At 42.6% G+C, this 17,238-nt stretch overlaps 1 protein-coding gene across 2 annotated transcripts; it reads right to left on the reverse strand.

Annotated features, from left to right (window-relative positions):
- Positions 1-1,277: 1,277 nt before the first annotated feature.
- QRFPR (pyroglutamylated RFamide peptide receptor) lies at positions 1,278-16,066 on the reverse strand. Of its 2 annotated transcripts, none has more exons than XM_051804840.1 (6): positions 15,457-16,066; positions 7,873-8,031; positions 7,243-7,304; positions 6,247-6,482; positions 4,692-4,789; positions 1,278-2,783 (listed from the first exon to the last, which is right to left on the reverse strand). In XM_051804840.1, the coding sequence occupies exons 1-6, from the start codon at positions 15,794-15,796 to the stop codon at positions 2,380-2,382; spliced, it is 1,299 nt and encodes a 432-aa protein (XP_051660800.1). In that variant the 5' UTR covers positions 15,797-16,066; the 3' UTR covers positions 1,278-2,379. The 2 variants fall into 2 exon arrangements, with proteins under 2 accessions (XP_051660800.1, XP_051660801.1); XM_051804841.1 differs by having other exon boundaries at positions 2,647-2,783; positions 4,692-4,736.
- Between the last annotated feature and the right edge of the window lie 1,172 nt (positions 16,067-17,238).

Consider the following 17,238-nt stretch of genomic DNA (forward strand, 5'->3'; position numbering starts at 1 on the left):
AATTTTTCCTCCCAGATCACAAGAGTTTTGATAAATATTCTCATTTTAGGGGAACGAGCGTGGTTATTTTTTCTGTTCTCCAGTAAAATCATCAGCCAGAAATTTTTGTGACCACATGCTCCACGTAATTCTGTTGCTGTAAGATGGGAACAGGCACAGGTAGGCTGGGGGACAGCAGGGCTGTTCCTCCCACAGCAGTGCCAGCTTTCCCTGGCTTGGAGCTCCAAGTTACAGCCACACACATGGAACCAGGAAGAGACAGGCTGTTAGTCTGGACTAACAACTGACCCAGTTCAATAGATCAACTGGGTTTGTTAGTTAATCAAAGCTGAGGCCCTAACAGATTTAAAAAAACAAAAAAACATGGGCAAAATCCTGGTTGTGCTTCAATCAATAATGGTTCTTTTATTCCCCGTGGCTCTGAATTCTCAAAAGATTGTGTGGCTCCAAGAAAACCACTGTGTTAGTATCAAGAACAGCACGAGAACTGTCTTCTGTATTTTGGTTTATATTTGATCTAATCATAGCCACATATATCTGTGCTGAAACATTCATCATGCCTCTTCTACCAAGAGACTGGAAGTTTCTTTTCCCCTTCCTCACCTTATTCTGCAAAGCCCTTTAAATCACAGCTCTAAGGGTCACAGTAGCAGCTGGCACCTGTAACAGCACCAGAATTTAATCCCTAAAGAGGCACATATAAGCTTACATGAATCTTTAAACAAAGAGAAACTCAAAGAGTGAAGTTCACAGCAGGTGCTCCCTAGTGCAAAACAGCACCAACAAACCCCAAAAGGAATTTTAATGAAAAAAAAAAAAAAAAACAAAACAATACTGGAACAATTATTCATTGATGAAACATTTCATGAGACAAAAGAAGAAACAGGTAAGACAAAACAAAAATATAAAATACCTGGAAGTTTTTGTAAAATACTTGTTAAAACTTGTCACTGAAATTAGCAGTGCAAATAAACAAAAAGCTTAAAATAAATTGATTTTCCATCACAGATTCTGTCCAAGCACATAGTTCTCACCAGCAATCAGTTAAATTTTACATCTGCTGAGGAAAACTATGATAAACCGCTGTTAAACCCTATTCTTCAGGGCAGAAAGCCCCAAAAGAATCTTAAATTACTGCAAGGGAGCACCAAGGTCTCATAGGTGAGGCAAGGGATGACAGAGAGCACTGACATTTCACAGGCTGTTAAAGGATCCAACCTAACCTCAGCAGCAGTGGCAAATTCTGTATTTCAAAACTTCATTTATGGGATTAGATCCCAGTGTACCATTCTAGACCACACTTTCCCCCCAGCCCCACACCTTTTACAATTATTCAGTTTGGTCCAGAGAGGAAAAATTACTAGAATTTATGTGGATTTCAACCCCGTAATTTACTGTGAAGTCTAAAAATAACAGAACACTGGCCCTGTTCTTTGACAGCAATTAATTCCCTTTGAAGATGATGGAGAGACAGAAAGATTTGTGCATGTCTTCAGAGAAGTGTCTGGTCAAAAGAATGTGATATTCAATTCAAAGTCTTCTGTGAAGTCCCAACAGGATCTGGATCTGACCCTTTTATGCCTCCAAAAAATGGCAACACCACACTTTCAAGCCAACAGCCACATATCCAAGCAAGACTGTGAGTTAAACTCAGTGTTTAGAGACCACACCTCCAGCATCTGCACACTGTTGTGCAGCCCTTTTTCCACCACTCCATTTTTCAGCAGAACAGGGAAGTTTTCAGGGCAGTACCCAAGAATTAACCTGTAAAAACAGCACATTAATTTTGCATGCATCGTTAATTACTAATATGCTTCCTATTAATAAAATATGAACATGCATGCAATGGCTAAATCTCAGTCTCTTCAGAGTCAAATTCTGGCTGTTGGCTCTTTCATATCCCCTTTTTCATTTTTCTGAAACAGAATTGCATCTCAGTCTGCATCTTCCATGAACTCCCATCTGAAGCTCCCCTGTCCTCACAGTTGCAGAGAGCAGATCTTACAATGTCAGACTCACATCAGATTTCCAGATTGTCCAAATAAAGTGCACACTCTTTCCGTAGTTCCTGCCTTCTGGCATTCAGCTGTGTATGGTGCAGACACAGAATAAACAGAGCAAGCAATAGCAGTTTAGGGCAAACAAGTCCCAAACTAGCTTAGGAAAAACAATTTTTATCCCCCACAGGAAATCATACAGCAATATTGTCTTCTGAAGTTTTACTCCTCATCCTTATAAAATAAATATTACATTTTTCTCAACCAGCATTATGATAGTCCACAAAATATTTTCCGCCTTACTTCAGCATGCAAAGTAGAAAAGTGTTTTAAATGGCTTATTGAAAGTTCCCTAAGTTCTGTTCTCAACCCCCCTGTGATGCTACTGTCCATTTCCCAGTGCAGAGTGCACAGTGAGCTCCGAGCTGAACAAGACAAGGTGCCTTCTCAAATTCCTTTTGGCAGCTGGCTGCTCACAGAACTTCACTTCGATGTTGCCATCGCTGAACGCCTCCCTCCTGCCTTCATCCGAGTCCGTGGCCTCTCTCTGGGAAACACTTGGCTTTTGCCTCCTCAGAGTAATCCCCGAGTTCCCAAGCTGCCTGCCTGGGGAGGAGTTTTCTTTCACAATGCAGAAGCAGATGGCAGACAGAAAGTTCTTCTTGAAGTTCTCGTTCATGAAAGCATAAACGATGGGGTTGCAAATGGAGTTGAAGAACCCTATGATCTGGACAATGGCAAAGATCATTTTGACTGTCACATCATCATACTCCTTTTCAAAGTTACCTGGAAAGGAGGAAAGAAATAAGCTGTAAGCACGTAATGGCATAAATGCTTACTACTTAGCCCATTTATATCCAGTCTGGCATTAGAAGCTTTTGTTTAAAACCAACAAAAGACCTTGCTGGAAGCTCTCAATATTAGCAAAAGGGTTTCATCAAGGAGGAAAAATCAAGATGTATCACACAGTCCTGCTTTGTAGGTGTAATAACAGAGTCAATTGAAAGAGGCAATTTATGAGCCAGAAAATCTGCCCCATGGCCATGCAACATCAAGCCTCCAATTTGCTAAGTGCAGGCCTTGTTCATTCCAGCTACTCTTTTTGCTCCAAGATTCATGTCCTATTAAATGTGTAAGTACTAGAACACCACTCCCTGTCTTGTCACTGACCACACACAGCTTTTTTCTCTGTGCTGACACAGATCAGCTCAAAGAAGTAAAAATGCATCATCTTGGTCACATCTCTCACTTCTTAATCATTGAGATCACAGAGGACTCAGAATTTCTTGAATTCAAATACTCAGGGACCAGACTCTGGATAAATACTCCAGAGGTTTATATGGCAAGTAAAACAAAGGCCTTGCAGCACCTGAAATAAATTCCTGAAATTAGCAACAAAAAGAGAGTAAACAGCGTTTATGGAGTGTTATGAACAACCTTAACAGGGGACACTCCAATTTTAATAACCAGAGCTTGTGCAGGTCTGATTCTGCTCAGCCAAACATCATTTAGCTCAGCTGACTGGCTGAACTACTGATTTATCTGCTACCATCTTATTTGTGACAGAAGACACAGAAACAGCTGCTGCCTTTGGCAAGTAGAGTACAATAACTACTGAAAACTTCCTCTTGCTCCTACACATAGCCTGCTGCACAGTCCCACATGTTAGCCCAGCATCCATGGAGGACATGGGAGATGAAGGGAGAACAGGGCAAATAGCAGAAAGCAAGCATAACAAGCATTGAGGGCATTTCCAAGACAATTGTCAGTCAAGACCACCAAAAAAGTTCAACTGCATTCATTGGGTATTATCACTACGATGTCCAGAATTTATATTTCCAATATGCCTACCCCATTAAAACCAGGGCAAGTGAAGGCACAAATATTTCATCAGTTTAACTCAAAACAGTTAAACTAAATTTAAATTAAAGCAGTACTCCAAGAAGGTTTATGCTCAGAAATAACTTTTACCTTCCAGCCAGGTACTTTTGACCTTTCAGCAAATGAGGACAGCACAAAAGACATAAAAAAGAAAAAGAATATGCAGAGATATGCTCACCACCCCAATGGTCTTGGGGTTTTTTTAAGTCTTGTAAGGGCTAGCAAACCTCCTTTTCAGAACTGGATTATTTGCTGCACAAATTCAATGACAACTTCCTTTCTAAAGAGCTTACCTTCTAAAAGAGCAGGTGGAGAGCTTGGGTTCCCTCCCACCCTCCCACCCACCCACCCTGAAAAAAAAGCTCAATGCAAGACAAAGATTGTATTTGTGGTTTGTTTTCTTTTGTTTGTTTTTGTTTAATTCACAGAGCAGGGAAGAAGAAGCATGACTGAAGCAAGTATACCTCATATAAAAGGGATCTCCCAAAAATATATAAGGTCCTTCCCAACCTAAATGATTTTATGATTCAGTAACAGTAGGATTTTTGAAATACACTCATTTTCCATAAGCACTGCAGGTATGTCTATCACCCACAGGCTTCAGAGTAATTCTTCTGTCACTGGCTATGTATCTCTACTCCAAGAGAGTGATCCAGGGTTTATAACCACATCAGCCTTTGCCAGCAGAAGGTATTCTGTAGCTGAATACTACAGCAGCACGAGCTTGTCACAACCTGTATTTCCATCATAAAAAAAAAAACCAACAAAAAAACTAAGAGAGCCTTTCTTGTATGACACATGGCAGGTACTCACTGTATTCTATCAGCATGTGAATCACGTGGAAAGGGGCCCAACAGACTGCAAAGAGAAACACCACTGTCACCATCATAACAATTGCCCGTTTCTTCTTCCTGAAATTGCACCAAGACATTCCACACTGAGTCACCAGGCACTGACTGCCAGTTCAGATGTCTCTCCTCAACTTACAGCTGTAACTGTGCTCTGGTGGCTGCAGACGCAAACAAAACCCTCGAAGAATGCTCAAAATTCCCTTGGAAACAAAAAATGCAACATCATATAAATCTGGTACATGAATGAGCACCTTTTATTTCTCCTTTGGGGGAAAGCAGTGCACTTTGCAGCTGCAGCAAGACATGACACGAGTATATCTTGCAAGGCAGTTTAAACTCTATTCAAGCAGATGCAAATAATTCCAAGAGTAAGAGATGGGGGGAAACACACGAAATTCCATTAATTGCACAAGAAACAAGAGTCCCTTCCTAGATCTAGGAGCACTGCAGGAGCTGATCACTCAGAGAATTTGACAGAGAGTGAGTGCAACTGCATTCAGCCTTTGCTGGTAGGCGAAGTTCTGGGAAAAAAAAAGCAAGAAACACACTCCCTGCCTCAACTGTAATATTTCACCAACTCAGGGAATACATAACTTTATCCTCATATAGAAGCCATACAACTGCATGTAGAGATTCCAAGATGGCTCTCTCACTTGAGCCAGAGGAGCAGCACTTCACTGGTAGCAGTTACAGGTTCTTGGGCCACTGTGTGAAACTAAATTGAGGAGTGACCTGAAGAACCTGTCACCTTAACTCCTGTGAGATTGCACCCTCCTCCAGCTCTCATGTGCAGGTGTCTGCCTCCTTAGGCACTTTGTTAAACAAATATCTAAGGAAATCATTTATCTTTAATCTGCTTGTCAGGATTCTCCTTGCAGTCAATACTTAATGCTCAATGAACAGAACTGCTGGGGCTTTGTAGCACATTAGGCAGATCAATTTGCCAAGTGAAAGATAAAAAACATGAGGCCATATTAAAGGCAGCCCATATTTAGTGCTAAACAGCAAAGTTGATAACTATTGATTTTGGTAGCTTTTCACACAGAGCACTCTCATCTGGGCAGTCTCCCATAAGCACATCTGAGAACATGCAAACACTTTTGGAAATTCTATCAAGTTAAGATGTTGTTCAGAGTCTGAGAACTGTATAAAGAACTTTCCATAGAACACACAGAAATAATGTAGCAGCATTTTCCCCAAATCATCTTCTAACTGATGGCCTCCATCTTTTAAAAACAAGCACTTCACAAAGTATAAATATACTGAGATTTAACGAAAGGACTTCAGTCCCAAAGTGTGGCTGCACCATACTTCGAAGAAAACAATCTGGTCAGATTGCCTTGAATTGGGTATCTAAGTGTTAAATGGCTGGTTTTGAAAAACTGGTCTGTACTTGTAGACTTCCCAACAGATAAGGAAATACAGTTTTTGGGTTTTCTGCCGTGGTTTTAAAGAACTTCCAGGAAGGAAAAAGTCTTTCTAGAAGTCAAAGTTCCATGTGTATTTTGCTTACCAACCTTGATATTTTGGACATTTCACTCCCGTGAATGGTTTGAAGAACTGAAGCATCTCCCACTCGTTTCTTAATCCAGAGTTCATAGCCAATTTTTGTGTACAAAAAAAGCATCAACATCAGTGGAAGAAGGAAGAGTATAACGAGAATAAAGGTCGTGTATATCTTCTGATAGATTGGACTGGCCCATTCTTCCAAGCAACAAACATACACTTTTTCATACAGAAAGTCATATTTAACCTGTAACAAGTGCAAAGAAGATGAGTCACTGAAGTGTTTACCCCAAGTGTAAAAGCCAAGCACCTTCAAATATTCCTCGCTCTTAGCAGAACAACCACAATTCAAGAGACTTTTCAAAGTGGCAAAAATTCTTCCCAACGCTTTTCCACATCAAGTGTTGGGTCAATCCAAGTTGGCAAAAAAAAAAGGTCAGGACATGCTCTGATTTGCACTTCAAAGGAAACCTTGCCTATGCATTTTACAGGTAAAGATGGCATAGAAACCTCAAATATTAGTAACTTAAAAGAAAGAAAATCGTTAATATTCAGACTCACAAGTAGCAGAATCTGCTAAGCCTTTCTTTTAATCTCCAAAAATGTACAGTAACTCATCAGCTATAATGAGTGGCTAACTAACTTTAAACTAAGCACAGTTTTTCCAGAGCTTGGGGAACATTTTGCAGTTCTGAAACAGTAATCTAAGTCCCACATTGCTGTGTGCCAGTGCACCTGTAAACCAAGAGGAAGCCCCAGTGAAAGTCATAGATGTAATTAGAGCTCTTTGACATAATTAGGGAGGGTAGACATGACTAGTCCCTATTTGCATTCCTTCTTCCAGTGCACACAGGTTCTAATCCTCAGCGTTTCTCATGCTAGCACACAAAACAGAAGCTCCATCTCTCTTATTCCCCCCTAATTTCATTGGAGTTGATTCAATTTCATTGCTAAAGGTCCAAAAAGATGCAGTGTAAGACGTGAATTCCCATCTCAAACTGCCATACCTCGAGCCGTTGCACGTGCCACATGGGTGACCCGACAATAAGAGCCAGCAACCAGACTATGCCTGTAAACAAACACAGCTTTTAGTGCTCTGCACAACAAGCAGGGTAAGTTTTGGTAGGAACAGTTCTACAGCTTCATCTTTGAAAAGTCAGGCAAGGCAGACAATTTTAATAAAGAAAATCTGTCAACATCCAGAACAACATCTCTTTTGTTCTCGTGTTTCTGTTTCTCAAACCACCTTCAACTCTTGGTATTCAAGTGGAAAAGCCACTTAATTTGCTTGAGCAATGTTGTGTAAGTTCTCTGTGTAACAGTGGAAGGACCATTTAGCTGTGACATTGCTTCAGCAGGGCTTGTACATTTTGAAACTTTCCTTAAAAAAAAAAAAAGAAAAAGAAAATGCTGCTAAAGGTTTATCAGAGGTTTTGTTAAGGACATTTTTGGCTACAGATGCTAAGCCTGTTGTGAGGGTTTTGGCTTGTTATTACTATACATATAAGCACTATTCTTGAGCTATTTTATAAACATCACAACTTATTAACTGGCCCTGTCAGTGCCTTCTGTCATGCCCTCCACACTGAAGAATATTTCTTTACAGACATGAATACTGGAGATGCTTAAAATCTTACCAAGCATCGTGAAAGCTCTTTTATTGGTGTACTGCCACTTCATTTTTAGTGGATGCACAATTCCCTGGTGTCTTTCCACAGCAATGCAGGTCATTGTAAGAATCTCAGTGACAATGGCAGTGGACTGAACAAACGGTACCATCTTGCAAGCGAAGGCCCCTGCAATGAGCAGAAAGTCAGGTATGCAACTGGTGCACTTCATGAAACAGCTGCTGATACTAAACTCCATGGCTAGAAAGAGCAGACTGAGATTCTCAGATTTATTTTAGCATCTAAACTGCTAACTCACCTATTTAAGCTATCCATCAAATGCAGCTTTCAGCAGTCATTCTTTGTTGCACACACTACACCTGCTAAAATCAAGAGTTCTAAGGACATATTCACTGGCTCTGTAGCAGTTGGACATTTATTCCCATTTAACTTTTGACCACATCTTCCATCATCTGTTTTCAAACACGCCAAGTTACAGGGATATTCATTTTTTTTTTTTATCCTGGCAGATAACTCTCCAGTTCTACGAAGGTTTAGAAGTTTACCTTTTCTGCTGTTGCAAATACATTCTTTATGCTCTTTTAAATAGTACTCTATTTGCACACTTTAGCACTTAATGCATCATCCTGCCAAGTGAGATAAATAGAGGAGTCCTCTAAGAGGCATAACATGAGAGGAAAAAATTCAACCTCCTCATCATCATCTTTCTGTTCTCCCTCTTCCCTGATTAACACACTATGTTAATGACACTGTCCAAATCAAATGCAACTTCCTGCCTGCATTTTCAAAGTCGCACAGGTTCCCATTGTATTTCTGTATCTTCAGGTTTTATTGCTGCTACAGCTTCCCAAAAGCACATGTTCAATTCTCAACATACTAGTGATTCTCCATCACTCACCCTCAAGTCCCTACCTTCTCAGAAACTGGGATAAATTATTCTCTCAAGAATCTCATGTTAATGCCCTTCCCAATCTGCTTCTCATTTACTCATTTTCTGACCCCGAGATAATTTTTATGTCCACATTCTCACAGTTCCCTCACACTCTCACACTTCAGTATCAGCTACTTATTTCACCAACAGTTATTTTCCTTACCTGATCATCAGTTATACCTTACTTACATATAATCCATAAACTCAAAATAGCCAAAGGAATACCTGATCCAATTTTAAGTCAAGCTTTAGGATGCTACAGACACCTTAAGCAGATGTTAATGAAATGTTTAAGTTCCTATTTCACTAAAGAAAGGAGCTCAAGTTTGAGTGCTGGAACAGTGGCAAAATCAAAAACAAAACAAAAAAAAACCACAAAAGAACCTCCCCCAAACTTTCACCATATGTTATTTCTTACAGTTTGAAAAAGGCAAGATTAAACAAAGTTATACTGCATTATAAGGATTTCCCTATGATGCACTGCAGTCTCAACATTCCCAGATATTCTTAGGAAGGAAAGAAGTATCACTCTATTACTCTACTTAAGTAACAATACAAGACAGTGATTTTCACTGAAGTCACATCAGTCTGGTGACATTTCCAGTTTGTGCCCAACTATTCAAGGACCAAAGAGAACACCCAAGTTCAGAAGGCAGTAACTCCCCAAACTCCCAGATTTTCACTGCCTTTTACTGGTGTCCCCTCCTTTTCTTCCCAGTAACTCCACTGTCAAGGAGCACAGACTACCACTAAGCCTTTAGCTGAACTCCCAGGAGGAAAGGCTGCAAAAAGCCCTATTTCATCTCTTCGAAAACAAGCACACATAAAGTGATCATATATATATATACTTTTACCCGACTGAGTTGGACAAGGAGGGACAGAAATGGGAAACAAAAGGATGTTTTTCATTAGATACAGTTGGCTGAAATACAATATAACTCTTCTTAGCTTCCAAAACTTTCATTGTTTTATTTAAAAATATGTTTATTTATAAATATACACCAGCCACTCCAAACTGCTTAGATAGTTACTAAAGGCTTCCTCCAAGTCTTTTAATACTCTAAAGTATGTTTTCAAACTACAAACATTATCAGCTTTTGTACACATGGAAAAGGAAATATATTGTTAAATAAGGTAACTATAAGAATGACGTGTCAAAGGCACATATTAAAAACACGTCAAGCTATTTTTCACCTTTCACATATTTCTGTTTTTAACACAGAGTAATGGAAGATTTTAAAGGAATATACTGGCTAACATCTTTTTTCTAACCAAGTTGGTAAAAATGTAGCAGTTTAGAACATTGTTTGGAGATTATATGGTTGAACAGATAGTATTATTCAAGTCTTCTTTCCCTGCACTAACAGGACTGCTACATATTGTAGTTATTTGTATCAGGTACTGTGCCCTTGTCATGATACACTCAGCTACAATAAATCAACTTTAGATTAAGAATACAGTGAAGTTCTGTATCTCCCAACCAATCTGAAAATAAAAATGGGTTTGCTTTCCTATCCTCACGATAAAGGCACTTGAATTACTTCACTGTTTAATTCTTTTTAAGCAACCCATTGTTCAAAACGTGATTTCAGATCCTACCTAAAGAGGGCAATTTGTGATAGAATAACACACAAACATGAAGAACAAAAGTCTGCTTCAGTGAGTTTCAGTCAGGATTATTTTAAGTTTTCCCATTGCCTAGTTTTAGCACAAAAGGCATCTCAAAATGCTTAATGCACTGGAACTGTGTTCATTTCTGCATTGGAGGCAGTATAGAAAAGTGTTGACTTTTCCGAATAATTTAAATAATAATAATAATACTTTAATTAATATCTTATATACGTATCAAAATGTTTAACTTTCTACCAGGTAAGCAAGCACTTTCAATAGACTGTCAGTCAAGACAGCACTGCAGCATTTAATACTGATCATTTCCAACTGGGAAAGAAAATTATTTGCAGCAGAATATTGGGAAAGGAAATAACTAATTGCTTTTCTTCTTCAAGAATCTGAGAGGTTCCCAAAAGCATTCCTCGTGCACTGCTAAAACTTGCATAGATTATTCAGGCAATGACTAGTTTTCCCCAATGATAACACATTCAGAAGACTGAAAACACAAATGTTACTCCCTTAAACAATGCTTCATGCCTTCATTATAGCACGTTGTGCCTGTAACTGTGATTTATCCATTTCAACACCCATTTAAAAGATCAGGTTTTTCTTTTATTAGGGTAACAAGGGAAAAATCCTGAAACCATCCTCTGGTAAAAGTAGTACAGACAACAAGTAGAACAAGTGTGGGTTTTTTGACAAAGATCTAGATCTCAAGGCAGACTCACTAACAGGGAGCAAAGCAGGACATGGCAAACACATCCCTGATTCACAGAATGCCACGTATTTCCAGCAAGAAAAAGGACATAATCACCACCCCCTATGAAACACTAGTCAATCTATCTGCATCCTAAAACTTGTTTTATTTCTTTGCCTGATTAATGCAACAGTAAATACCACATCAGTCTTTCATATTTATGCTAGTTACTGATCTGCACAACTTGCAGTAAGAAATTCCCTATGCTCAATATGCAAGTTTCCTTCTGTCAGCATTCTTCTGCTAAAACAAAACACTCTGCCAATATATTACACGTAGAAAAGCCTATTATTTCCTTTACTGAGGCCTTCACTGTATAACCCTTTCTCAAACCATCTTCATACAGAATTTTACTCCTGCCTCTACGCATGAGCAAGTACACCATAATACACAGTATCAGGGCATGGAGAAAGAAGGATAAGGTAAATTTCACCAACACAGATAGAACTACAAAAATCACCCTGCTCTTAACAGCAGCAGATCAATCCCAGGGTATAACCTCTTGCAGTGCAGAAGGCAAATGAGGAGTGTTGTTGTGTCCCTGATCTGACTTACAGCAACTCTTAAGACAACTGAAATTGGGAAGTTTGAAAAAAGAAGATTCAAGTAACTCCATGTCTCATGTCCAGCTTCCCTGTCTAGTACTGACCCCTGTGGCATGACAGCAGTTTTGAGTATTTGGAAACTATTCAGCATCAAAGAACACTCCAGAAAACAGAGTGAAGAAGTTTCTAATGTTCCACTGAAGAATACTGAAGTATCTCAGGATATCAGATACAAAAGGCCCAGTGATTTCCATTGCTAAGATGCAGCTTTCATCCCTCAGAAAGGAATGTTTACATGTTACACCACAGGAAAGTTGTAAGTAAGATAACACACTGCTTGACACAAGACATTTGGCAAAGAGCAGAAAGCACTTCAGAGACTGCACTGGGTAAAAGATGCCACTTATTTTTCAACCAAGCCTTTAGAGAAGAGGGAACTGTCATCTCAAGGAGCACCAGATATAACAGATCCCTACAGAATATCCATCCCTCTGAGTGCCAGCTGGAGGCCAGAAAAGATACACGAGGGCATCTCAAATGTCCTGTGTTCAGGAGTGCATGAGGTGACTCACCACTCCCCAAGAGACAGGGAAAGTCACCTCTGACACCTGCCATGAGAATACATATTCTACTTGATAAGACACAAAATCCACAAGAAAGAAGGAGCATAGCACCAGCTGTACTATAACCTCAAGTTCTGCCCTTATCTTCTGCCAGGGCTGTTCTGTTACACAACCCCGAAGTGACTCTGCAGTCGCCCCAGACAGTTCTGTAAAGATAGCACTACTGTTCAGAGAACTAAGCAGTGTCAGAAAATAAAGCAACTCCCATCATATTTGACCCAGAGACAAAAGCCCAAATTTATCTTTGACAGTGCTGCCACCAGCATGATGAGACCACTACTGCTGCCTCTCACCTATGATCATATGAGGGTAAATCCTCAGCTGCTCCAGCTTGCACCAAGACATACCATTGCTGAAAGCATCCATTTCCTCTCACTCGAGTTCCCATTTTACCTTTCTTACCCAGTGATCATTTATACCAAAGCCACAATTTTCATTTTCTTCCACACTACAGAGATCAGTTTGCAGGATTTTCATTAAAAGTTCCCCTAGAAATTACAGCCATTTCAGTTGCAAAGTTTAAATTTGGAAATTAAATCATGTACTGCCACTATTACAGTCTCGCACAGCTACAGAGATTATTAAGAGTTCAGAGAGTCAAAAGTAAGGCCAATTCACCTTAGTCAATATGGTGCTGCTTCCAGTTGCTGCCTAGATAGAGCTAAAGGGACTGTGTTAATGCTGCATAATAACCAGGCACAGTGAGGCACACACTCAGTTTTTTAACTGTAGGTGAAGTTAGGGTGCAAATAAATCAAGATATAAAGTGATTGGCTGCTCAGAATCCCAAATATATTTCTAGCATCAACTGTCTCAGGATGCACCACTTCTTTCAGCAAGGATATATTACAAGTCAAATCCCCTTATCTATAACAGAGTTGGAGCTTGCACTACTCAGCAGTGCTGCATTAAGGTGGACGAGAATAAGATTTTTCAGACTATGAAATGAAAGGCAGAAGGCAAAATAAACCAGCAAATCCAGCAAGGACAAGACTCCTCCGGGACTGGCAGGCTCTGATTTGCAGTATAACTGTAATCACCAGTCACGCTTCACAGTGTAAGGCTTGGAATCAGACACCCTTGGGATACCATCAGTTCACGTCTCATTTATTTTCCTGAATTTTACATCACCCCCCCTGCCCCCAACAGTGCAAGATTAACACCCATCAGTGATGGTACTTATTATGTCCTCCCAATACTCTGTTAGTTAATTATCTTACCAGGACCATCAGTGTCAAAGGGGCCTATGGATTCACTTGGACTGAAGATGCTCTAGCACAGCAAAGAGGGAAGGCAAAAAGCACAGTAAACCCCACAGAGCAATATATTTTAAGGTATTTGTTGCAACTATGCTACACCTTTTACACTTACTACTGCTAGAGTTTTGTCAAGCATCCCCACGAAGAGAAGGGAAATGTAAACACACCTCTTTTCTCCATACTCTTCCACCTGCCTGTGCTCTAATCTGCTGTAATTCACCCCACATGGGGGCTTCATCCCACCCAGCTTTACTTGATCCTGGTCAGATGTGTGGTCAAGCTGACAGACCAGAGCTTTCCTTAAGAGAGAGAGGAATCACACTTCTTATCTTTAAGGAAAGCTACTTAATTCAGTCCTCTCTCCCCTGTATGTGAGATCACTTGATGTCATCAGTAATTACTGTTGTGTTCTTCTGGGAGGAAGGAGAACTGGAACTACAGTAGTCAAAAGTAAGGCACAGCAGTACAGCTGTCAGTTTATCCCATGATTTTTAGTTTTGGGGCTCGACATCTGTACTGTCTTAAACCAAAGTTTACCTCCCCAAAGAAGCTCATAAGAAAGCAGCACAGCTGTCCTTACTAGCAGTAGCCCCAGGAGTGTTGTATTCATTGCTTCTCCCAGAAAGTTCATGTTTCTCAGATAAAAATAAAGCCCATTTCTCCCCGGGATAGGGATCAGTGTGCTTCTCAAGTCTCCTCTGACCTGTCAATTCCCATCCTGCATTCCAGTCTGTGGGAGGCACTGGAAGTAAATCTCCATGCTCTGAAGGTAACCTTCACTGTCTCCCAACAACAGGAGCACAGGAAGCCTTGGAAATTGAACCATAAAGTATCACCTTATCAACATCTTTTCTGTTCATGTTGAAATATTCTGAAAAATATTTCAATTTGTGGTTGTGCATGATATTGTCTGCTACTTGCTGCAAAACCATCCCTTTTATTTTTCCACTTATAATTGTCCAATGCTATTTTAAGAAGAAGAAAAAGAAGATAAATACAACGTGCAGTCTTACTGCGCCTTTGTCTGTTCTTTACTACTTTGGAAATGGGATACGTAGAAGAGAAAAAAAAAAACAAACCCAAAACACTCTTTCTGGGCATCAGAGAAGCCTTGGCCAAAGGTCCTTCACATCAACAGGAATACAACATATTTCCCAAAAAATAAGAATTGGAAAAAAAAAAAGATAAGTAATTATTTCAACAGCAATTCTGCACGTTCTGTCACTCCCCTGTTTCTCCCGGGGCATTCTTTTTCCTCAGAAAAGGTTATGGAGGTCTGTCTCCAAGCTGAGAAACTTAAGCTGAATAAAGACTGATATTTCACTTGCCAGGCAGATTTCATTACTTAGAAAAGACAAAAAGAGACAGTATGGCAAGACCTCCCCGTCAGCACCACACGACGAACCGTTTGCTAAACACACATCGCAACTTTTAAGGAATACAAGCAGGAGAATGCGCTGGGTTTAACATAACATGAGGGAGGGAAGGAGTGGGGATCCCTCACGGGGGGAGCGGGAATCAGAGGGGATCCCTCACAGACGGCGGGAAGGAGAAGGGGATCCCTCACAGACGGCGGGAAGGAGAAGGAGATCCCTCACAGACGGCGGGAAGGAGAAGGAGATCCCTCACGGACGGCGGGAAGGAGAAGGGGATCCGTCAGGGAAGGAGGGAAGGAGAAGGGGCTCACTCAGGGAAGGAGGGAAGGAGAAGGGGCTCACCCAGGGAAGGAGGGAAGGAGAAGGGGGTCCCTCACAGACAGCGGGAACGGCGGTCTCGGTGGTGGCGCTGCCCCCTCATCGCCCGCCCGCCGCCACCTCCCTGCAGCCCGGCCCGGCCCGGGACCGCCCGCCCCGGCCCCGGCACCCACCGCCGAGCCAGTTGGAGGAGATGTTCTGCAGCATGGTGAAGGGGACGCAGAAGAAGGCGATGAGGAGGTCGCTGAGCGCCAGGGAGCAGATGAAGATGTTGGTGACGGTCCTCATGGCTTTGCTGCGGGTCACCACGTAGAGCACCAGGCAGTTGCCGAAGAGCGCCAGGGCGAAGATGAGCACGCAGATGAGGACGAAGGCCACCTTGGTGCGCCCCGGCAGCTCCGGGATGTACACCAGCGGTTGCAGCCCGTAGAGGGTGATGAACTGCTCCCGCGTCACGTTGTTGTCCCGCAGGAGCTGTGCGAACTGCTCCGGGGTGATGTTTAGGGACCGCATGGCGCCCGCTCGGGGACCGACTCCCTCCCTCAGCCGCCTCAGCGCCGCCGCCCGCGCCTCGCCATCGCCGGACCGCCGCCCTCCGGCGCTCAGCCTGCCCGAACCCGGCGGTGTGCAGGGGAGGTAGGGGCGCGCAGGGCCGGGATCAGCCGGCGGGCGATGGGGCGGCGGCGGCACCGCCGCGGCCACAAACTTCGAGCGGCGCCGCCCGCGACCGCGGCCACGGCCAGGGCGGGAGGCGGCAGCCAATCAGCGCCGAGCGCGCGCCTGCAGCGGGGACGGGCGCGAGGCGGCTCCGCGCGTGAGGGAGCGCGCGGGACCCCCCTCACAGAGCGGGGACCCCCTCAAACTGTTCCCTCACGGGGCTGGGACCCCCTCACAGCTATTCCCTCACAGTGCAGCCCCTCAAAGGGCGGGGATCCCCTCACAAACTGCCCCTCACAGCTATTCCCTCACAACGCAGCCCCTCACGGGGCGGGGATCCCCTCACATCGCTGCCCGTCACAGCGCTGCCCCCTCGGCGCCGCTCCCCGCTGGCAGCTGTTCCCTCACAGCGCTGTCCCTCACAGGTGTCTCCCCATCGCAGGCTCGAAACGCCCGAGGCGGGAGCTAAAACTCCCGACCCGACCTCTCGTCTCACGTTTTGATCAGGCTGAGAGGGAAATAAAGGAGGTTGTTCGGCAGGCACACGGCTCCCTGCGTGAGGGAGGGCTCATGCCACCCCGCAGCAAGTCGCGCTGCCCAGCCCAAAAGAGGCAGCGCGGGGATTTTGTCTGCCCTTCCAGCTCCCTTTGTGCCAAAGCCGCTGCAGGTCCTCGCACGACGACGAGGCAAAGCTCAAATAAAAAAGTAATTTTCCGGGCTTTGGCCGCTGAGCTCACTGAGATCACAGGAGGGTCCTGAAGATCCCTTTGCCAGCAGGATAACCACTCTTGCCAGAGGAGATGGGACAGAACCCCATCCCACACAACCTGTCTAGGCTACTTAGGTAAGGTTATGTAGGCTACTGAGATGCACTCAGCAAACTGGCTGCAACAGGAGTCAAGATAATGCCACCGCAGCTTAAATGTGGATAATAATGACAGCTAAGGTCTAACAGAGGGATCAAGTTGAAAACATGCATTAATTTGTCTTCCAATCTGATTAAATTGCCCACTATGGCTTTCTTACGCAGGTATATCCCCTTTGTACTGTATAATAATACATTTAATAGCAACAACCGATCAGTCACATAGAGAATTATCAAAAAGAATCCAGAGAAGGCAATAATAACATGGAAAACTGTTCTGACAACACTTACCACCTTCCACAGAGGTACGTGTTCGATAAGGAAAAAACATCACCAGGGAAAATGCTGCAAAATTAGATTTTGTACAGAAGGATACTCCCTGCCCTAGGTATGTCTGACCTGCACCAAGAAAATACAGAAAAGAATGAAAAGT

This window comes from Manacus candei, unplaced genomic scaffold, assembly GCF_025592945.1.
Source record: "Manacus candei isolate 608988 ecotype Guabito, Panama unplaced genomic scaffold, ASM2559294v1 h1tg000062l, whole genome shotgun sequence".
NCBI classification, from domain to species: domain Eukaryota; kingdom Metazoa; phylum Chordata; class Aves; order Passeriformes; family Pipridae; genus Manacus; species Manacus candei.